This window comes from Patagioenas fasciata, chromosome 1 (genome assembly GCF_037038585.1).
Source record: "Patagioenas fasciata isolate bPatFas1 chromosome 1, bPatFas1.hap1, whole genome shotgun sequence".
NCBI classification, from domain to species: domain Eukaryota; kingdom Metazoa; phylum Chordata; class Aves; order Columbiformes; family Columbidae; genus Patagioenas; species Patagioenas fasciata.
In genome coordinates this window covers 18101257-18125311 of record NC_092520.1, presented here as the reverse complement: position 1 = coordinate 18125311, position 24055 = coordinate 18101257, and the positions used below count along the sequence as shown (strand labels likewise).

At 37.7% G+C, this 24055-nt stretch overlaps 1 protein-coding gene across 1 annotated transcript in view; it reads left to right on the top strand.

Annotated features, from left to right (window-relative positions):
- GUCY1A2 (guanylate cyclase 1 soluble subunit alpha 2) overlaps positions 1 to 24055 on the top strand; it is a 170423-nt gene that overhangs the window by 124418 nt on the left and 21950 nt on the right. The window contains exon 7 of the mRNA XM_065831745.2: positions 15528 to 15682. Coding sequence (XP_065687817.2) covers positions 15528 to 15682 — 155 coding nt within the window. The remainder of the gene's footprint in view (positions 1 to 15527; positions 15683 to 24055) is intronic.

The following is a 24055-nucleotide window of genomic DNA, read 5'->3' as shown; positions in this document are numbered from 1 at the left end:
AAGACATACCTCTAAAATAAGCCCTACCATAATTTTTCAGGATTTTTGAGGATGTTCAAAGTATAAGTCTTACTCCAAACACAAGCCCTAGTTACAGTTCATTAAAAAGTCAATTTAAACTGTGTCCAGACAGCTATATATATAAAATGTAATAAGTTTTGGAGCAAAAATTAATAAAAGACCCTGTCTTATTTTCATGGAAACAGGATACAACCCCCTCTTCACTTCCCAATAGCTGCTCTCCTTAGCCAGACACCCTACCTGTCCCAGAGCAGACTGCCCGCTCCCCAACCTGCATTGCCCTCTGCTGTCCTACTGTACTTTTGACCTAAAGCCTTTTTCAGGCAGCCTTCGAGTCAGTTAGAGTTCATTAAAAACGTTCACACACTGTTCTGTGTGTAATCCTGATCTGCCACAGCGTGTTGTCAGCTACCAGTGTCAGCACAGGGCTAACTGGGTGGAAATGCAGTCAGGCAGATCTTGTGCTTTGATGGTACGTTCTGGTTTGCACCCTGTCAGACTGGACTGAGGTGACGTCAGAAGCACCACTTGTAACCTCTACAGAAATCACAGATTATCAAAAATGTCACTTTTAGAAATCATTTTTGGGAAGGGTTTCCAGATGTCTCCAGGCAAAGCAGAATTGGTTCAATTCCTGTGAAAAATATTTAAAAATCCATTGTATGCCAGTTTTCTAATGAATTAGTTTGTTTAAACGAAGTCAAGGAGATGTAGAGGGGAACAGGGACTCTTGCTGCAAACTCAAAGGACAGTTTTATCATCACCTTGTGCTCACAGCCGGGAAGACAACCAAGGAAAAAGGAGCTGCAGTCAAGTAAGCTGCTCATTGTAGGGGGGCTGGAATAGATCACCTTTAAAGGTCCCTTCCAACCTAAACTATTTTATGATTCTGTGAAACTGTCATTAATTAGTGCCTGAGGGTTCCAACAAAAGCCTCTCTTCAAAACAATGAACATTTGAGGAACTCACGCACTGCATAGCTTTGAAAGATCTAGCAAAGAAAGACCAGAAATATGCTGGCAATTAAGGGAGAGGCAGATATCGGAGTTGCCTGTTCAGTTAGTTTGAGCAGCTGTAATGGGCTAGTGAGGACGTCACAGGAAATGGGGCTCAGGAGAAGGAGATACATCTTTCACCTCAGGACATCCAGAGTCACAATGGTTTGGAAGCAAGGAAAGCTGGAAAGGTGTCATCCTGCACTTGTCATGTTCTGATCATTTCTCATAGGTGTTGACAACTGCCACGGTTTGAGTGGGGACAGCAGTCCTCATGGCCCCTTGGGCTGACCCGACAGCAGTGCTGTGCTTCTGTGGCTGTATTGGAACAGATATAACAAGCTCATCCTAACATAGCTTGGAATCTGTATGCGTCACTGAAACTTGCAGTGTAGGTAATAGCTTTCAAGATACTTCAACTAGAAAGATAGTCTTTCTTGGTTTGGCAAAAAACAGAGATGCAAAGAACTTGTGTTTACTTAGCAATATTTCCTCATGTTTAATATGAAAGTCTACTGCCTGTTAACAGGTTCTTCACACGTAAGCCTAATTTTGAAAAATCTGTCTATTTTTGAAGTAAGCTGTTCTACAATTTCGACAGACATTAATTAAATGTATGCTCTAAAGGAGAAGATTTTCTTCCCTTTGCTCAAATTCACATACTTACTTCAGCTACACGAATTCATATGGTAGCTGATGTGAATAAAGGCCCTGTTAATTTTTATAGAAAATAATTAATTTACTTCAGAGAAGAGGAAAGAAGTTTTCATTATTCTTCCCAGATTCCTACAATGGTGTCTGTGGAAGACATAGTCTCGACATTATTCATCTTTCCCATGAGGATTATTAGAAGTGCATTAGGATTCTCTGAATTTGCTTACAAGCCAAGATCAATTTGTAAATAAGACTAAATGAAGAAAAATTGTGGTGAGTTATCAGACACAGTCCACTGTAGTAGCAGCTTCATAATGAGCTTTGAGACACGCCATACCGCGGTCTATTGTTGCAAGTATCTTCTGTATGCACGCTGCCTACCTTTTATGAAGTAATTGGAATTTAACATGCTACAGTTTTGAAATGTATGAAGCCAAACTCTTCATGTGGGAAGCTTCTGGGATTAAACAGTTTTTCAGTGAGAAATCTTAAGTGTGTTTTGACTAATTTCATTCAAGTTTCATCTACAGCGTTTTTTATAGAAGCGAGTCTATTAATTTTATGGGCCTTACCACTCTAATTAAAGATGTCATTGTTTGCATTTTGCATTTCGGTCCTGAACATTTCCAATACAGCCATTGCGTTTTTACTTAGTAATTAATTTATTGTTATAAAATGTCATTTACTGATTAGAATTTTAGAAAGTAAAATTTTAAATGCATGAATAAAAGTTTGGCTGGCTAATGTTACGTAGATAGGTAGCTTTGCTCTGATCCAGTAGAGGTGTTTGCTCATGAAGCAGATCAGTGCAACAGAAAAGGATCTGTGCATTGATGGAATTTGTACTGGGGCTCTTACATCTACACTCAATGCGTTTTGAGGTTTTCACTCGGGCTGATTTTGTTCCTTGGACTGAATGCTACCACCATATGTGACCTGAAAGACCAAGTGTTGATTTGGACCCTGATGTGCCCATAAAAGTCTGTCCTGTCTTTGGTGTATATCTTCAGCACAACTGCTGCTTCGGTTTCGTCTGACAGGTGTCTAGTTCGTGCACTCCAAACCCGCTTTTTAAAGTGAAGCAATGTAGAGTTAGTGGGGACAACTGGGGCATGTGCTTCAAAACTGCACTATTTCTTTGAACAAAAACCCCTGTAGGACATAGCCTCATTTTGCTTTGGACCTTGCTGCCCTCTAGTGAGGTGATCCTTTCTCTCATCCTCATGGAGCCTGAACATACAACTGCCAGAGTATTTCCTGTGACAGGGTTTATTTTGATAGTTATCCACATGAAGATTAACTGTCATCATCTGTGATGAGCAACAGACCAATGGCAAAATAACATGACTAGTTCAATATATGATTGCAGTGTATTAACAGAACTGACAGTCACATTCCTGAAGCATGACTGTCTAGAAAAAATAATTTCACTTTTTCTCCCTGTCAAGATTGTGCTGATTTCCTATGCATGATGTACTCAATACTGCAAAGTATGTCATGAGACATAGATCATCATGCTATTATTTTTTAAAAAAGCTGAAAATCCAAGCTCATGTTGTAAGTAAAAATGGTTCAACATAGTTTGTCTGCTCTCCATTCTTATCTCTAGTAACTAGATTAGTGTTATACCCTGATCTGATCAGAAGTTTTCTGCCAAAACAGGTTTTTAATTCTATGATACCAAAGATGTTTTCCAGATATGCAGGTTTCAAGAACTATGATGACAGCTGGCTTGATGTCCAATGGAGACCACATGATTTCTAGGGTTTCACACCCTTTGATCATCCCGGTCAGATCTGGAGTCTACAAATCCTCTGTTCTATGAGGAAGTTGGAGGCCTCACGTCTCCGTGCTGTGCTCCCAGGTTCTTAGGCACAGCTCAGATGCTCCCTCATGTCTCTGGAGCCAACCCTTTTGCCCAGTGAGGATCTGAGAAGGTACAAATCCTGTGAGACCTGGTTCTGCTAATGCTCCTGAGTTTGGGATCCTGGTCTCATCTGCTTTCCAAAATACTTAAATCATTATTTCTTAATTAATGTTTTCCAACCTGGATTCTGCTAAAAATGATAGCTTTCTTTCCTCAAAAGCAATGTATTCCTCTTCCTGTTCTCACAGCTTCTGTTACCATACAAATAGATGTCTATCTCAGTGACTGTTTTTGATTACTTTTGAGTGTGGCTTGTACTAGGTGCAGGGTGCTGAATTCCTTTACCTAGATTTGTTCAAGAAGATAAAGGAGATTTTCAAGTTCTTTTAGATGTCTTTTCAAAATGCTAAACCCTACTTCAACCCAAGTTTTTGGACAAAGTTTAAGTGAAATTCTACAGAGAATGTGGACTGAATTACAATTAATTTAAAGCTGAAATTAAAAACTCTGGTTTTTTAAGTAGTTTCAGGATTTTAAAAAAATATTTCTCCTACTCCATCTGTTTTTAAGGGTGACAGGAAGACAGACTTTTAGGCAGTCATTTGAAACCTTCAAATGTATCACCACCAGCTAATAAGGTGCCCTTATGCACAGTATGATGTTAGAGTTTAAAAAGACATACATATATTAAAACATCCTGTCCATCTTCCTGTCAACATCCTTAAGATGGGTTTTCAAGTGTTTTATGAGTGCCTTAAAGAAAATACCTATATGATGTAGCTTAGTACACTTACCTCAAGAGTCTGTCACTGCCATTAATATAGTCTGTTTAGGCCTAGGGAAGCTGGATATTCATCTGTCTTCATTTCCATTGTGTTATTTCTAATTGTGTCCCCATCTGCCATATCTCCCTCTTTGACATTAACACCTTGTAGATATTTGTAGATGATTATCATGTTCTCCCTGTTGAGCAACGCTTAGCCAACCTGTGAATATTTGTGTTTTTTTAGTTTTCCCCTTTAAACAAACCATTTCAAGGATCTGAACAGATTGGTGATCTTTTCAGAAATCACTCCTTTTGACAGTACCTACATTTTAACTTAATATCCTTTGTGTGGTTGAACTAGAATTCTGCAGGAAGGAACTGTTTGAGAGTGTCATATGATGCTCATAATCCCAAATTACTTTTGTGACCAGATTGCATGTTAATTCAGCTTCATTGTGATCTTCACTCAGGAGACGTTACACAGAATTTTCCAGTTTTCTCTCATGAATTGTGTATTTTTAGTTTCGAGTATATTTCCAGATGCATTCAGTTTGTGTGATCAGTGAACTTCAAATATGTGTTGTTTATTGCAGATCATTAACGAACACAGTAAATAAAATTCAGAATAATTTATTTTTATTTAGTAGGCACAAGTACAAGCGAGATGAAGTTCAGGCTTTTTTCATGTACTTTATTTCATTTATCCACTTAATTTTGACTCAAGTTAAATAGAAATAAAAATGATTAAATTGACATGATTTAATCTTCACAAAACCACAGCCAGAGTCTCTGAAATGTCTAATGGTTTCTTTCTCTCCAACTGTTTTCCCTTATTTTATTAAGACTAGAAAATAGACTTTGAAGCAATACTATAAAGAAAAAAAAATTTTTTCTCCTGTAGGTCATCATAGCTATATTTAGCTTTCTAGTGCCATTTCTGTTGTTTATTGATTTTAAAAGAACTCTTATTTTATTAGCGAAGTTTGGTAGATAATTTGTTTGCTTGTCTCAGCTGCATGCTATCTGCAGATGGCCTATTAAATATATACTGTCTTACGTAAAACTCCATATTATTGTCAGAAATATTAGTGTTCATTTTAACAAACCAATTAATGTAAAAGTCACTTTTCTACTCATTCTTTTTTCCTCTGTCTTCCTACTGTGGGAAAACACTCTATTTCAGGTGATTTGAAGGGTTCCTGCTTCTTTCTGCTTTTCTCACATTGACTTGATTATATATAATTTAATAAAAGTTGAATTATTTTTTAAAGACAAATATGTTTTTTTATTAGCAATTGAAGGGAGGATTTCTCAGTTGGTCGCTGTTTTTCTTTGTGGAAGAAGAATTTGTGTATTTTACTTCTCAGTTACACCAGTTACACATATGACATGTACATAGGGTATGAAAAATATGGGGTACCAGAGAATAAAGGGGCTGTTTCCAGGAAAACACATCTTGCATGCATTTGGGAGGAAAGAAGTAAAGAATGGAACTAAAAAGTAAAGGATCTGTCAGCTACAAAGGTTGAACCGAGGGAGATGGCTTTCGGTGAGGAGGTTGACTTGAAAAATCCTAAATGAAGGTAAATCAGAGAAGAGCAACAGCAGCAAAGAAACAAGTAATGATAATGCTGGATAAGCAAAATCCAGGGCTCAGCATCATCTGTGTCCTTCAGCTGCCAAATTCACCCAATTACAGGCATTAAAGTTTGCCTGGGCAGCAGTGACAGTGAAGTTAATAGATATGCCATGCCATCATCTGCTACTCCATCCAAAACTAAATTAGTGTTTAATTTGTCTAGTGATTTTTCAAAGGAACTTGCAAGGATAATTGAGGCTTAAAGTCTCTTTTTCTTTTTTTTTTGGTCTTTCTCTTTCACACAAATGAAAACACAAATATGCTTTTGTTTGTGTGTGTATTTATTTGTGGATTATTGAAAAATAATTTAGTTGATAGAAGCTTCTGGAGATGGGCAGAGGTCTTCTTGGCTAAGCGTTTTAACTTATTGAATGTTTATATTTGCAAAATGCATAATACTTAAAAATTAAATTATTATATGCCTTATGATTATAATATTTTATAGAATCCACAAGCTAAAACCAGATGTATGTGTTCCCCTGCTTTGTTCTTTATGAGTGTGCCTCTGAGGGAGGGGTCACTGAATGAAGTGAAGGAAAGTCATTAGACAGAGCATTGAATCTTTCCTTCCTGTAAGTGATTCACCTTAATCTGAGAGCAATTTGTCTCCAGCTGTTTGGATTTTGTCATATTCTTGACATCATCAGGTCTTCACTTGCTAACTGTTTTGAAAAGGAGGTTGAAATCCTTGTAGTCATAAAAACATTCGAACATTCAAATGTATCCTAAAAATTCTTCTTGAAATTGCAGTGCAGTTAACAATTTTATCTAAACAGTTGAAGCAAATAGTAAAATAGTATCTCATTTCCATTCGTGGCACACTAGTCATGCAATAATAATCAGACATGGCTTGTAGATTTGCAGCTTAAATTTAGGAATAGAAAATGTTTCATTTTACATGAGTTATAGAGTTTTTTCATTTATTTCATTAACAATTTTATTTCAAATTTTCTTTTTTTTTAACCTAGATTTTCAGCGAAAGTAACAGACCTGTACAGAATACTCTCTGAGTTCTGGTGCTGGCTTTTGTTATACGTGTTTTGTGCTGTCATGGAAGTCTGACTGAGTTGCTGAAGTGCTGGCTGTACACGAATCGTGAGAGTCTGTGAATGCTTTGCTAAACTCCTCAGTTCAGTGCAGAACAGCACCGTTTCTCTTCATGCTCATTCCCTTTGTTGTATGAAGTAGTTTTTCTCAACTCAGTCGATTTGCCTGTCTGAAAGACTTAAAGAAAATCCCTGTAAGTGAATGTGTGTTTTGATTTCGCTGAGGAAGAAATTCACTTTCCCTGCATTAATCTCAAGCTCTGTGATGGTGAAGTGCCATGGCCAATAAGGAGTGTTAACAAACTCCCAGTTATAGCCAAGGTGAAGTTTTAGGCTCTCGTTTGTAGAATCTGTACAATCACAGAACCTCTATTCTCTGTATACAATTACCATTGCCTGTTGGGTTAATCATTACCTACCAGCTGTTGAGACTTTCTCCAGTCTAAAGAGAAGGGTCAAAAATCAGCGTTGTCATCTAGCTCTTACATTATCTTGTGTTAAATCTGTAGAAATATATGTGATACAGAGTATCTGTACGCCTCAGCTGTCATATGGAAACTTTTGGTGCTTTACAAGCTAATTTATCCTTTAGTTAAACAGGAGAAAAAGAAGTCATGGTGGACATTTATTATTCAATTCTCTCTCTATGATGATGGCAGTGCCCTAAGCTTCTTCACAAGGAAGCAAAATATTTTTTAGCTCTTATAACTTGCAACACTAAGCATTCCTTATGCACAGCTTGAGATATTCTCAGCCCTTAATCTTTCCATGTGGTCATTTCTTGATTTCAAAAATCAAGATCAAAATCAATTTCAAAAGAGGGCACATGTTGACTAGTTTCCAGTATTTGTCTACATTTAATTAGATATATTGTTTGTTAGATTGAGAGGTGCTAGTCTCTCCACTTTTTCCAACTTGTGAACAGGCATATTTGCAAAACCTAGCCCACAGATTTTTATTTTTTTTTTTGTCGTGTCTACTCTGTCCATATGGAGGAGGGGGATTAATCAATTTTTTATCTTGATTATGTTTGCCTTGGTGCTGATTGCAAGAAGCTGAGGGATCCAGTAGAAATGACAGACTTAAAATGTAAGTTAAAATGTCTTTGTGCCAAAAGTGTTAAAACACCTTGCAATGGTAAAGGCTCAGCTGATATAAGCAACAACTGAGGTTACTTTAACAGTGTAGGAGCCTTTGGGAAGAATCTTGATACTGATACGTCACTATTGTACAGAAGCTAGATGAGGTTGCTTCTAATGGTAAAGCTGTAAGATTCTTATACATCAATGTTTTCTGCAGATTTTAAAGGTGTTGTGCAATAGATCCTTGTTGATTAGTTCTAAGCTCTTCTGAAATTTCACCTGTTATGATGAAAAGACAAAGCATGACCTTGAAAGGTCATTTCACTTTACAATTTCAAATATTGCAAGCTAGATTCAAAGACCATTATGTTAAAATAACGGACGAAATTTCTGCAGTCCTACAAATAGAATGACCTTCTGGTGGGGTCCTATCCATCAACACCTGTTTTTTTTATCATTTATGCACAGGAGTGTAGCTCATTTTAAACAAAGATTAAAATGTGTTAGCCTTGCCACCTACCTCTAGCTTTCTGTGCCTGAGGTGTCCAGGCTAAACTCACTGTTGAATGTCCTTGTCTGTTCCATCAAGAGAGTTAGATACTTTCAGGAGTGATTGATCCAGCCTAGGTGCCAGTTTTGGAATGTGAAGAATTGCAGCCTTGAGGTTATTTACCTCCTTGATTTAGGAGAAGTCTAGAAATCTAACTTAACTGAGCTACCTAATTTCCAGGTGCTTGAATATTGATTGAAATCTACCGTAAATGACTAAATTAACAAAAGTATTGGAGACTGTTTCTTAAGGTTAAACCCTTATGCCCATCTTTTTAAATTTTTTTAGCATACAGTTTTTTTGTTCTCTTAAATATTTTGAGCATGTGTCATTTATCCTTGTTAAAATATCACCCAATCCATTCAGTATGTGTCATATGATGGTGCTGTGAGACAAAGATGTCCTCCTACACTAAGGATCAAACAGAACTTTCTGATGATTCTTTTTCTTTTTTGGGTGTTAGTGGAGAGGAGGCTGGGAAAAATCCTCCACTGCTATGTGGGCTTGCTTGAATGATTAGTTCATTTTTAAGTGCCTGAACACACAGATTCACATAGTAATTAAATTCCTGATGTGAAAAATTACTATTGAAAGAAAACAATAAAAAATGGTTTTGATTAAATGCTATATCAGCAATGAAATGCAACGTTTTATTGGTGAGGGACAAGCAGCTTATGAAGAAGCACATTAATGTCTTCTCTTTGGACTTTTAGGGAAAGGATACAGGACCTACTCTTCTAGAAATTCTTATTTACATGGTTATTCCACCCCTGCCTAGTAAATAATTTCAGGTGAGATGTTTTCTTACAGATGACCCACATCCTCTTCAAACGTACATCCTGAGCAATGCCATATGAATTCCTGTGATGCCTAAGGACAGAATTTGGCCCAAAAAACCTTGCCCCAATATAAACTTTCCTTTGGTGCTGGAACTGATGAGCCCCCCAAACTGGTCTGAGTCTTTGATTTTGATTTTTACTTCATCTAGTTCTACTTCTTACTGCTGATGAAGATGCATAGGGGCATAATTTTTCATTATAGGATATGAAATATAGAATAATGGAATAAATTAAGTTGCAAGGAACCTTAGGAGGTCATCTGATTCAATCACTATTCAAAGTAGGGCTAACTTAGATCATAGTGGAAGAACTTAAGTGGAAAGAGAAAAAGAATGTCATCCTTCAAGTCTGGGGCTTCTTTGTGTAGAAATGCTTCGTAGCTGCTTGTTCCACAATCAGTAGAGATGACTGTGTGCCAAGACCATACTTCAGGGATGTACATAGATACTGTGCATCACATTGGTTATAATGTAATTTAATTTTTACACAAACTGCATAATTGCTTTACTGAATATCTATTTAAAATGGATTTATTGATCCCAAGGAATTCAATCTTTGTTAGTTTGTTATTGTGTTTTTCATTATCCTTGTATAATTTTATATGTATTTTGCTTGAAGCAGGTTGAATAGTACTAAGTCTGTGAGTAAGAAATCTGGGAAATTCTCATTAGAAAAAAAGCTATGTATTCATTTTTCCAAATGTTGTTCAAATAAGGGGAAAATATATCCTGTAGTTTAGTTCTATAGAACACCTTGTGAAATTCAAAGTGATCTAAATTTTTCCTCTGAGCAGGTCTGTTCCTTGGCAACAATTTTGTAGTGAGCTGTACTGTCGTATGTCCCTTTCCAGAAAGACACTGTGATATTTATAAATCTATCTAAGAATACAGATAGCCCACACACTAAAGCATATGTCAGGGCATAGCTGTCAGTCCTGTCAACTTGCGGTTCTTTGAAGGATCAGAAAGACACATTGACTCACCATTGTGTGGCCCCGATTTTAGAGCTCTGAGCTCTGTAGAGTCTATTTTGCTTTAATACATTTTACAAACAAATATCCCTGTGGAAAGCATGCACTGAGATTCAGAGATAACACTGTCATAGTAGCTGCTATAAAATATTACAGCAGATAAATGTCTCAAAGAATTTGGCACATTCTATTTGAAAAGATCTGGCAGTGTGCCACAAATTAATAGCTAAGACACTGAGAGGTGACTTTCTCCTTTCTGAAGGGGACTGCAAGGACAGAAAGCAGAAGGTCCTTACTGAAACAGAATATCAGTCAGTATGTTAGGGCAGAAAGTGCTTTATTTGTCTGAGAAATGGTAATGTACAGATATCCATGTACATTATGGAAACTGATATTGAAAGTCCCGATCCAGCAGAACACATCGTAATGTATTTAAATGCTTTTCTGGCTTGAGACATCCGTGTACCTGGAAATATTTCCTTGCATCTACTGCCTCATATCAGCCCTGAGCTCTGCTACCAGCTCGGCATGAAGTCTTGAGCAGCAGCCAGTCAGTCACATTATTAAGGCATAAAATGCTTCAGGCTGGCTGAATGTGGGATTGTTTCTGCTTGTGGTTGCTTTCCAAACTGTGTCACCTACTTCCCAGCCTGCCCTCACTTCTGCAGCTGAGGGTCTGTGTGAGGCAGGCAGTGCTGTGAAAATGAATTTTGAGTCCTTCTGGATACAGTTAACCTGTGAGGCAATCTGAGAAATCTCTTTCTAGCATAGGAGTAAATTTTTCAGAGTGTTTATTAAGGTCCTTCTCTGTGTGTGTGTGGTCGAAAGAATGTGTACAGCTACCACTCCCATTAAATATTATCATAGTTCATATTTGAGGAGGAGCTGTGAACAACAAACACCTTTCCTCTACAGAAAGGATTTATTTTGGCTCCAGAAATCCCTGAACTAAAAATTACTGGTTGCAGAGGGAGAATTTTGGAAATGAACATGTATTTTTGCCCTGTACTTATCTGAAGACAGGTTACATGTATGTTTGGTTTGAATTGGAAAGTCTGCTTGCCTGTTATAACATCAACTGCTCTTTACTGGCAGACAAAGAGAAAGGTATCCACACTTTTCTTTTTCCTGATCTGCCTTTCAATACTGTCCACAGCCTTTTCTTTTCAGCTCAGAATTGATTCTTCATTGTCATGTCGTTATGCAATTTTTCCTGCTGTCGCCTGTAAGGAAAGATGTCTCTGATGTCTCCTTGCTTGCAGATTATGCTTTTAAAAATAAATTTACAAGCCCTTAACCAAGATTGCAGATACTTTTGCACAGCACCATGTACATGAGAAGCTTGAAGAATAATTAAATAAACAATTCTTTTCAGGAATCATTACAGTTTGAACCACTATTGTGTGGTCTAATTAATACAGGAAGCATTTTTAAGTCTTGTAATGCAATGTTCCAGTTTTGACTAAAGGGAAATATGGAGTTTATTGTGTTCTCTTGGTTGTCAACCTGCAAACATACATTGGTCAAAATCTTAGACTTGACAAGGTTTTATAAAATGTTCTTGGTGAGAAAAATACTACTTCTAAAACTGTAGAATGGTGTCTTTCCACTTCCATTTTAATGTTAGAGATTTTTTTCCTCCAAAATTTTTCGGGGAAATGAGGAGAGGGAAAGGAGAATGCGTTTTTCAACAGGTTTTCAAAAGAGAAAAAGATCAAGAGCTTTCAATATAAAGAAAATTACTGGATTTGCTTATTGTGAATGTACTGATTAACAGAAAAAGCTATTAAGGAATAAATTAGCAGTGATGAATTTTACTTCAGGCATGCCACTGCATTCATTTACTTTTCATAAAATATTTGTGCCACTTCACCATAAAGTGAGTGTAGATGGGTTCTGAGTTTTCAATGTTGCATTTACTTTTATCTCACTTGAAATAGGTTTTATTTTAATGAAAGAGTACAGTTTTCAGTATGGTGCCTAATAAGGCATTGGGGTTATTGGAAGTGATGGAAACTGCATAACAGGTAAAAACCGAACCAAAACCCAGCACTTTTGCTTATAAAAAGAAAAATCATGCTTTGACAATGAGGAAGTGTAAACAGGTAACACACAACACGTTTAAGATTCAATATGTCAGAAAAACACATCCACAGAATGTTCAGTGTGGAAATCCAGAGTATTTTTATGGTGATCATCCCTGTTCCTGTTTGTTCTTGACTTTTCTCTCTCATTCCCTTCTGGACTATCAGTTCTCATTGATAACCACTTCTGGCATGTTTTCTCATCAGACAATGGCCACAGCTCCAGTGCTCCATATCTTTCTGTATGAACCTTCTTTATCTATCACTATTAAACTAAACCACTATCCTGTCACTCAGTTATCAGCATTTTCTGCTCCCTGTGCCTTATCCTGTAGGCAATATCCTAATACTACTACATTTTCTTTAAAATGTTTGGAAGCTTCTTTTCCTTTCCACATAGATATGTCTTTCCTCTTGTCCTCTATCCATCAATACAGGCTGCTTTTCTTTAGCACCCCTGACACATATCAGCTTATCTCCACCTCACCCTTACCACAGCTGCTGCAAAGATCAAATTAATTAATCTTTATTCTCCCTGTCATTTTCTACTCTAAAATCTTTCCATTGCAGCCAGTTCAATTCCTTCCTCTGTATCTAAAAGGCCTCTCACAGGTCTCTTGCTCTTTTTCACACCTTGTCATATTTCATTCCCCATTGTGCCTTCTAATATTCTGCTCTAGAAATGTTTTTTTTTGCCTCTGTCCATCTCTTCCCTGTTCCTTAACTGTGGGAGTCTAGCATTTTCTCTTTTTTTTTTTTTTTAGCAATTGTTTTCTCTTTGTGATAGTTTCGAAAAGACCTGTCTTTCCATTTCTATGCATAATGCCTCTGAACATTCAGTCTTAGTTATATGCTGCCCTTTTATCATAAATTGAATAATTAAGGACAGATAAAGGAGCAGTCAGCACAGATGGAGAGCATACGTTTTACTAAAAATGCTCAGTTTAAGATAGTTAACATACATATAATTACAGATATATTTAAAGGACATAAATGAATAGAAAAATAATACATCCTGATGTTGCCACCTAATTTGCATTTCATATGTTATTGATAATATTTAAGTGGTAATTGTTCTGGGAAAGCACTGATACGGACTGCAGATACAATATAGCTTGGGAACTGTAGCTACATGTGTATAAATGTTATTATTGTTCAAGTCAAGTTCTGTAGGCAGATTTTCTGCAAAGTTAATGTGAGATGTTGTTGTGCTCCAATAAGTGCCTTGTTGCAATAATTTGATCACACTTCTTTTTTCTTTGATTAAAAAAAACCCAAACAAAACAACACTAAAAAACACAAAACAACTAAAATCCCAAACAAAACAAAATAAAACAACAAAAACAAACACACCTTAAACTGATGGCACAACACTTTTCAACACAGTGAGGAAAAAAGCCAGAATAACTTATCTGAAGATAAAATAAAATATTGAAAATACATTTTTATGAAAAGCATATTTCACTAGAAAATAATATGTGACCAATATAATGGTTATTCTTGACATAAGGAGTACTTCATGGCAATAGTGTCAGTGTTGCGGGCTTTTTCTTGTAGAGAACCATATAATGAATCATAACTAGACCTCTGTTGCAAGCCATTCTTGGTGTAATTTCTCTGTGTGGTTTAATGAGAAAACTTGCATTAAATCGTCAGTAGCTCTATGTAGTTTAACCTGTGTTTGTGAAATCATCTACCTTTTTTATTGTAGGAATATGTTCTTTTAACAAAACACGTTATGTACTCAGCCAAACCAAGGGTTTTAAAAATCTCTTTAGATACGCACTATAGCAAATAAAAGAGCTGTTTCTTTTCTTCTTCTGTTTAATCCCTTCTGCAAGTCAAGCTGTTCACAGAAGACCTATTATAACCTATGTCCTCCTGAGTGAAATTTTAAATATCCATTTAGTTTTGCTTCCACCCTCAGTTTTCCCATGGAAGTTGGAGTGGCTTTAGCTTTGTTCATGTAACCTTGCAAAGGAAAATATTTGATATTAAAGGTGGTATATTAGCTTCTATTCTATTCAGCAAGTCTGACAGTGTACCATCTGCAGCTGGTTTCCTTGGCACGTGCAGAAAAGTCATAACCACAAAGACCCTTCCCCCAGTGTCTTTTTGAGACAACCATTATAAAAGACCTTGAAAGCATTTACTGTGTGATTGAGTTTTTGCTTCTTCAAGAGAGCCTAAACTTCTGCTACTGAGAATTTGGAAATCCTGATAGATTTGGAAATTTTTGGAAGTCCCCTGTCAATGAAGCACTGAATGATAAAAACTACGTAGGCACATAAAAGGAAGCATCTTTCACTGCATACATTGCAAAAGTAAATTTTATTTTCTTAGTATATTTTTTGCTACTGATTTTCCTTCCACTGTAATGTGTACTCTGATCTACAGTTTCCAACAGCAAAACAAAGCTGGTGCTTTCTCCTAGAGTTTCAGTCTGGCCTTCATATGTGACTGAATGTACCTTAGAAGAGGTCACAGCAAGCGGTTTATTTGTCATACTTAAATAAATATGGAGAGTAGTAGTGAACAAACAGGTAGCATTACCTGTGTTCTTAAAATTGTTTACAAAATAACTAATCCTTCTTCCATCTCACAAAAACAAGACATTGTTAATAAGTTTTTTATTATTTATTGAAAGTTGACAGCATTCACACAACTTGCTGTTGTGTGAACGAGACTTTCTGCTCACCATTTGCTGAGGGCAGGTGCTCACCTCACTAATATGCAGAAGGGCTCTTTGCTCACTTACGGAATCATAGTTTCCAGCAAACATGCGCGGAAGAAAATAGTTTTAGCAAAGAAGTAACCATATTTTTGTTGTTCTTTTTTCAACTGTATCTGATTTAGGCTAGAGGAATGGGAGAGCCGGTTTTCTTCCACTTCACTCTTCTTTGGTTTTTATTTCTTTGAAAGGGTTGCACTGACTGGCTTGTAAATGAGTGCTAATGACATTACCGTGGGCAGCACAAGAGAGACGGACTGACATGGATTTTGTGTTTTTCCAGATGAGGATAGGCATTCACTCAGGATCAGTGCTGGCCGGCGTCGTTGGTGTAAGAATGCCACGTTATTGTCTCTTTGGGAACAATGTCACCCTTGCAAGCAAGTTTGAGTCAGGAAGTCACCCACGCCGCATCAATGTCAGTCCAACCACGTACCAGTAAGTCCTCTTAGCCTTTTCATGCAGTTTTTATTTCAACCTGTTTTGCATTTGATCCTGTAACATGCTCTGTCTTCGACACATGGGCTCCAACAGAAAGTCAGCGGGGCACCAGTACAAGTGGAAAGGGGTGTTGCATGGGGATGTCAGTCTTTTGTTTGCCATCAGAATGTGCAAAGAAGTCAGGCTGTGGAGGCAAGGCAGCAGAACAGGAAGGCCACCCATTCCTGCCTAAAATATTGTGCAACAGAAGAAGAGGGAGATGTCTTCCATAGCACCATGATTTTATGCACTATTATGGCTTTAGACTTGGTTTCCACCCACTAGACACAGTTCATGGAGAGAAGCACATTCCCATTGGCTCAGAAGAAGGTCTTTAATTTTGCTAGCAAGGACAAGCTTTCAAAGAGTTTTTATGCTTTCTTAAAGACAAAATTTCTTACACAGCACTGTAAAGAGACACTTAATAGAAGCAATTTATTAATGTAATATGAAAGATTGAAAATGGCAATGCATTTTCCTTAGCTCTTTAAAGAAATTATGCAAATAGAGAGAAGGCTTGATTAAATCTGGTTAGGAGGAAGAACTCCTAAATAAAAAAAAATGTTCCTTATTGTTCAAATTTGACAGGTTGACTATTAGAATTTCTGCTGTTTGAATTACTGCTGAAGTGCTCACTTTTTTTTTTTGGCAGGAGATCTCAATCTTGTTTTCTGACATTCTGTGTCTGCAGTACTTTTTTGAAGTACAGTTTTGTTCATGTTTTGGGACTTTCTCTGTGGTAAATCTGTACACAATTGCTCAAACAATACAGCTTTTCTTTCTTTTTCTTCTAATACAGACCTATGAATGTCAATACTTTTTACCCATACCTGTCTATGTAAATTAAAGTTTTAAATGAAATTTCTTCATCCAAGAAATGAAGCATATGATACACTAGAATATAAATCAGTCATAAATTAGAGATTAAAAGTAATTAAAACTAGTGAATAAAATAGCATTCATCTGAAGAGCCCATTCACTCAAGATCAGATTTAATGGCTGAAGTGAGTGTAGCTAATTGAACAAGAGATAAAAAACCTGAATAGACTTTTGATTTTGAAGTGCACAGAAGGAGGTTCATACAGTTGTCTAGTAACATGCAAGAGAAACATAGACTCAACCTGCTATCAGGTATAGAAAATCTGTTCATTTAATTAAAAATAAACTCAGTAAATACAAAGGAAAATGCTGTTTGGAACTTGATGCCGCTTGAAAAGAAATTGTCGTTGGGACCTTCCAGGTGCAATGTTCTAGTGACTTTGGTTCCTGATACTCCACCGTGGCAGTGGATAAACCATCTAAGACATTGTCTGAAAAGTGAACTCAAGATTGTTCACCACTTGTGTTCCAGATTTCAAAACTTATGCAGTAGCAGGGCCTTTGGTGTTAATTTTACACAAATGGAGGTGATTCTGGCAAAAGGCAACCAAAGTCCTGTAACAGGGACCTGGAATTTTCTTGTACAGCAACAGTTCTTATAAAGGCACGTTCTCCAACATGAGATGGTCTTCAAGGTATTCTGAAAATGCAGTCTGTACGTTTTTTCGGAAGAGACGTCTTAGTTGCTTCACAAATGTGATTTACAGGTGTGATTCCCCTTATGCCTATGGTGTTGCTCAAGTTAGTGTCCCTAAGAGCAGAAATTGGGAGATAGACAGTTTCATAATATTTTAAGAAAAATACAGCTGGAAATATAAGTTGTAAGTATGTGCTGGGCCAATGATGCACAAAACTCTTTACTTGGCATGCGGAAGCTGGAGTCACTTTCAGTGTGCCAGTGCCAGTTCTGTTGGTTTTGGTTATGAGAGTTATATGCCACCTTTTTTGAGACAACAGATTCGTGGTCATTGTTGAACAATCTGATCTAGTTGAAGATGTCCCTGCTCATTGCAGGGGTGTTGGACTAGATGAGCTTTAAAGGTCCCTTCCGAGCCAAACCATTTTATGATTGTATGATTCTATGTTATGTTTTCATCACATTGTTGGTATAACTCTGTTCTAAAAGCCAGTTTGAGGGCTTATATATGGAGTTTGCTAGACATCTGTGTTTTTATGCAGGCCTTTATCTGTCTCCAAGTACATTGTAGCACAAAGATGTCTGTGTCTCACCTGTACCTGGTTTAGTCAGACTGTACTGTAACAAGTCAGATGCGGGTAACCTGGATTTGGAGACCATTCTTTCTAAGACCTAGCTAGCATAATGCAAGTCAGATTCTCTCAACCTCTCTATCTTCCAGGTTGTATCAAAAAGGGGGCTACAATTTTTTCCCTTCCCTTTAATCCTAGAAACCCAGTAGGAATAGGACCATTTGTTTCAGAATGGCCAAACTTTCACCTTCTGTGATCGTAATGTCTGGGCTTGTCTTCCAGAAGGTTGCAAATTTGGACTGTTGCTTTCAAAAAGGGAAGTTAGTAGAAAAGTGTCTGACAATGCAGCAATGCTATAATGAAAAATTGCAAACCAAAACAAAAGGCAGAATTACTGTTACTTGTTATCTGCATTATTGTGCTATGTAAAACATCTGCTGCTATTTGCTGAACAAAGTCAGTGCTCGATTTAGAGAACTTCAAGTGCAAACAACAGGCTAGGCACATGTCTACAGGTAAAGGAAATAGAAATGGCAAGAAAATATATGTTTGAATGAGAAGCAGCTGTCATTGAAGAGAAATGGCTAAAACTAATTATGAAGAGGCTAGGAACGTGTATTTTACGTGATTCAGATTTTATATGAGAAAATGGAAGGAAAGTGCATGAGGCCACATAGAAAGGCTATTTCTATCCATACCTTCTGACATGATTGAAAGCATGAGAATGACAGGGAAGATCTAAAGAAATGGCACTGCTGACACAGGGGCCAGGGGAGACTGCAATTACAAAACGCTCAATAGTGCAGAATTATTCAGAGCTTCTGAAGGTGATCTGTGAGGTTTGAGCGTATTTTACTTGTACAATCCAAGTAAACAAATAGTGATCTGATGTGTTTGTATATAACTTTTCTTAAATATAATTTGCATGAGTATATAATTTGATGTGTATAAATAAAGTGATTCATCACAAACTGAAGTGTCTTTATAGTTGACGTTATATTCCATCAAATGCTTCTATTGGATCATACTGTGCTGCTGTGTACTCAGTCCATATTTTTTATTATCTAAGAAGCAATATTTTCCAAAATAGATAATTCTGTATTCAGTATAAAAATAACAGAATTTTCAATTAATTAAATCTACTGGCATTTATCATTACGTGTTTGTGTCTACCATGCCCCCTGATGAGAATTCTGATACACATTTTGTGCTTACAAAGCATGCAGATACTGGAAACATGTCTAATACTTACCAGCTTTCATTTTACAGTACAGATTATGCATTAGAAAGTGTCATCAGCATTCAAATTGTAATCACACTTTGGAATGCCTGTTATTGGTTTCAGACACTTCCCTGCGAGCCAATACTCTTTGTAGGTAAGAATCAGAGTATAAAACTGTAAATCTAAGATGTGGTGGTGCCTGGCAGCAGCGGTGAGCCTGGGCAGCCTTGCTCCCGTCCACCTGCCCGGGCAGAGCTCTGAGGGGTCAATCTGCACCTTCTGCAAAGGTGGCCCGTGAATCTGTTGGGGATAAGAGATCACTTCTGTTCAAAATATCTGCTTCTCTTGGCTCAGGCAGGTCTTTTGACTGAAGGATTACAGAGTTTCATTTCATTTGCTTTGAATCACTGAGCATTGTAAAATGAAAGAACTGGAACAGCACTGGTAAAGCTTCCAGTGAAACATGTGGAAACCTGAGAGGGAGCAGAGGATCCCAGACCGGTCTGTGCTTAAAAATGTGGCCAGGAAGGAATAGGAGAATATCAACACATTCTCTGTTCCTTTAGTAAACTGGCAAATCCAGCTCAAGGTTTTTTTAATTCATCTACATTATCCTGAATTGAATAAAATTATCTTATTTTCCATACTGAGAAAGGAAGCACAGTGAGATTCATGAGACTCTTCCTCAGCATGGAAGAGAGATTAAATATGTTTAATTCTTTGTTTTGGCCTTGAATAATGATGTTTATCAGATATTAGTATAATACACTGACATTAATCCTGTTTCCCTGATAGTATTACTACGTAATGCCTTGGGATTTCAAAGCAGTTATCAAAAGCAGGTAAACATAATTGTTGCTATTTGTCAAATGCTGTATTTAAAAATGTGTCGAGGGTTAAGATTGCGGGGTGACAATCAAACCCTGGCAGATGTATTGTTAACCTCCTCCCCGCCCCGACTTTCCCCCTTTGCCCCTCCCTCTCCGCCCTTCCCACTCAGGACAGGCGATCAGGAGGGAAAGAAGGACAGAGGGAAGAGAGTTGGAAAAATTAAAGATGTTTTACTAATGCTACTAATAAGAATAGAGAAAATAATACAAAATATACAAAACCAATCTTGTAAGTCTCAGCAACTGCAGAGCCAGCACCCAAAGTCCTGGATTAGACTCTGCAGCCAACCGGAGCTGGATTCAGTCTCTCACTAGGCCTCAGTTCGCAGGGACGACCAGCATGGTCCTCTCCTAATGTCAGCCATGAGGAAAAAGGGAAGGAAAAAGGGATGAGATCCTCGTGATCTCCCACTTTTATACGAAGTATTCACGTGAATGGAATGTTATACACCATTGGTCAGTCTCTCGGTCATCAGTTTCTTGTTGCCCCTCTCGCGAGATGTCCATCCGTGCTTATCAATAAGTTTGCATTCCATTGCTAGGTTTAACCAAAACATGTGTTGGGTTCTCCAGGAAAATGCAGCTAACATGAAGGCTTTAGCTGACAGGCAAATTCACTAAAAGAGAAACTTGTTTTTAACAAAACCAGGACAAAATGAATGATCTTTTTCATCTTTTTTCCATCTCTGGTCTTTTCCAGCACCTATTTCTCTTATGGAGACAGTGCTTCTATCATCAACTGTTTGGTATAGATACTTTCCTTTATCACGTAACAGGCAATACATCTGACACCTGAGCTTAGGCAAAGATGAACAGCCTGTATCCCACATCCTCATCTGCTTTAGTAGAGCAACCAGGCGTATCTCCTTATTGAGCTGTGGGAGGTCACTGCCGGCTCACCTGCCTCCGTTGCCTCTCAGCCTTTAGAACTGACTGAAACCAGCAGAATTTGAATAGAGTTTTAACAGTTATTTCACAGAATATTTTATTGAAGAAGTTTTAGTTAATTAAGAAGGACGTTTATACATCTCTATCGGGATTTTAAACTAAAACTATGCATTTCTATAAACTCCTTATAAATTTTTATTTTCATATAATTATTTTTCCTACATGTTAGATCTATGTATCATCTCTATCTAATCTATACCTATATTTTTCTGCCTCATGTGGAGAAAAAATTGGATTTGCTCTTCTTTTTCAGATTATTTTAAATTTTATTTCTGACCATCCTTTAAAAAAATATTTCTTTTTATGTTGGTCAGTTCACTGTGTATGCTTTTGAGAGACATATTAGTGGACAGAAAGGGAACACAGATTGTATGTGGACACAAAAAATTATTCTTAGTCTAATGAAAGCATAAAAGCCTATTCAAAATGCACTGGTTTATTCTTGATTTTCTGTTCCCGATATCATCTACCTCCATTAGGCTGCACCCTCATAATTGCTGTGATTGTGGTCCTGGGGCCTCTGCTGTCTGCCCACTACATTTTTGCTCAAGGATCAGAGGTAGTTCACTCTACACAGGGTGACTCTGTGTTAGATCACCACCAATTAATTGACGGTATATGTTGCGCCTCAGTTCCACACAGCTGAACTAAAGACAGTAGTGATCTGACTGCTAGACAACTGCTAAAACTACAAAAAGCTCAAGCCTAGATAAATCCAGACAAGTCCTGGGGCCAGCAGTGGTAAATCAATGCAAAGCCTAGGGCCTTTTGCTAGTGATGGCACAATCCTGTTCACTAAGCCTAATTCTCTAGTGTCCCAAACAGAGAGCAGAAACTCGTCTGCTTAGGTGGGTGAGGAATACAAGTATTAAAGGTCAGTGATAGACACTCTCCATGCTGAGCTGCATATGATATACAGTATATTGCATTAAAAAATCATGGCTGGTCCTTTCAAAATCTTTTTACAATTGATCTGTATGAAGGAAAACCACCAATACCTGAACTTCCATAGTTTAAAAAATAATAAAGTACCATGTGAAATGAATTAGACAGATGTAGTCAAATTTTTTTCAGTCTTCTGGTCTTCCTTGCGTGTATAGAAACTGAGGGAGAAATTCAAAGCTACTAAAATTTAGGATGAAGTGCACTGATTTTTGACATTACAATTGCAAACGCATGTTTTCACACAGTGTATTTTATGATCAGCCCACCAATATTTCTAATAAATGCAACAATAATTTAACGTCTGGATTCATGTGGAAGCAAATGAGCTGGCATATGTTATCAAACCACATACCCAGCTGGTGAAGTGACCAACACTTGATGCTGCAGAGCGAGGGCTCAGCAATCCAGCAGGAGACAGTCTTCTGGTAACCCGTTTGGGAAGCCATTAATTAAATTTTCCTAATTGTACCAATTAATAGGTGGATGTGAATTACGTTAGCTACTGTTTTTACAGTTCTTTAAATGTTAGAGCAAAAATAACCTTTTCTTTTGTTGATAGGTATCCCTGTGAAAGGTAATGTTTGTGGAAGATTACGCTGGCCACTTTGCTTTTCTTGGTGCCTACTAGTATATCGAGGAAGGCAGTGCATATTCTCATTTATTGTACTGCATTCTATTTGTTTTAGAAGTATTGTTCAAATCTTGGTCTATACAGAACAGTTTTCCTAATAGAAGTTTACACTGGAGTTCAGTTCTGAGTGGGTGCTTTTTCAGCTCTGCTTCAGCAAATTGCCAAAAATTGCCAAATCCTATCATAACATGACTTTTATTTAGGGTATGTGGAAATTCATTATGCAGAGGTTAAAATGTACGTATATGCAAATTCAAAGCTGAATAAATATTTGACTTTTGTTAATACCTTACTTGAATATTACAATCCTGTTCCATAGTTTATTGAGGCAGCAAATACTACGATTAGTTTAATATCTAATTAGATATGAACGTGTGTTTGAATGATACTATGTAATACGTATTTTATATACGTATAGATCAGTTTATGGCACTTATCTCAGGAATTGTGATGTGAAGTATATCCGCTGTGCATTTCATGGAGGGGCTGAGGAAGACAGAGAGGAGCAAACTGTGCAGGCAGGTGAAGGTGCTGTGCTTGGTTGTGGGGAAGCTGATGTCCTGCACTGCTCCTGCAGTGAGGGGACAGCGAGGGATGAGCTTGACCAGCAAGAGGAGGAGCTCGGCTGAGGACGGGCTGCATCACTGCTGGATCGCTCGCTGGCTCCGTGCTGTCTAGTGACTCCAGAAATATTTGCCCAGACTGCATGGCCTGAAGGTGGCTTTTAAGAGAAGCCTGGTGTAAAGGGCGAGACAAAAGACAGGCCCCTGAGCACTACAAACCTTGCAGTGTGCTGGGCTCCTGCAGCCAAACAAACCTGAGGGCATTTGCTATATTTGCAAAGTTTGCTGGGATGTGGCAACCTGTGCTCGCCATGGCCAGCAAGCACTAGTCACAGCAGTGGGGAGGAGGTTCCAAAGGTTTCCAGACCCTGTCTGGGCAATGTGTCCTCTCAAGCCCTCATGGTGGAACTCACAGTATTAGAGCATGCTGAAGTTCCTCAGCACTGCCATTTCTCAAAGCAGCTAAAGTTGAGTTAGCACATGTGGTAATCATTTATTCCTGTAGCTGTGGAAATACAGTTCTCAAAGAAGATTCTATTTCCAAAGGAGCTGCTCTTTCATATTTCCAAAGGAGCTGCTAAGTGGCTGCTCCTCTCACCATGTTATTCCTCCCTTTGGACAGATTGCTCAGTTTGTGACCTTATATTATTTGGGCAGGAATGGAGCAGGTTAGCCCACTTTTCACAAAACAATCCTAAAATATTTGCAGCCATCCTTCCTGCTGAGCCTAAGATCAGGCAGACGTACTTTGTTTTTTGTGTAAGTATTAATTGATCTTCACAGCAGCCAGTGATAAGTACAAAGGTCAACATCTCTGAGAGATGGACAGATAAAGAGGTGAAACTGCTTTCCAATGGGCACGGAGAGAGTAAGAATCCTTTTGGAAAGCGTGCCCTCAGCATAGAGGGCCTTGGAAAAATAATTCTGTAGTAACAAATCTTTGTTAGTTTATTTTCTGAATATAGGAACTCAGTGGTGACGATGTGACTGTTTCTTGCCAAAATAGTTTGAAATATAATTACCCTATAATTTCGTCTATGCAAA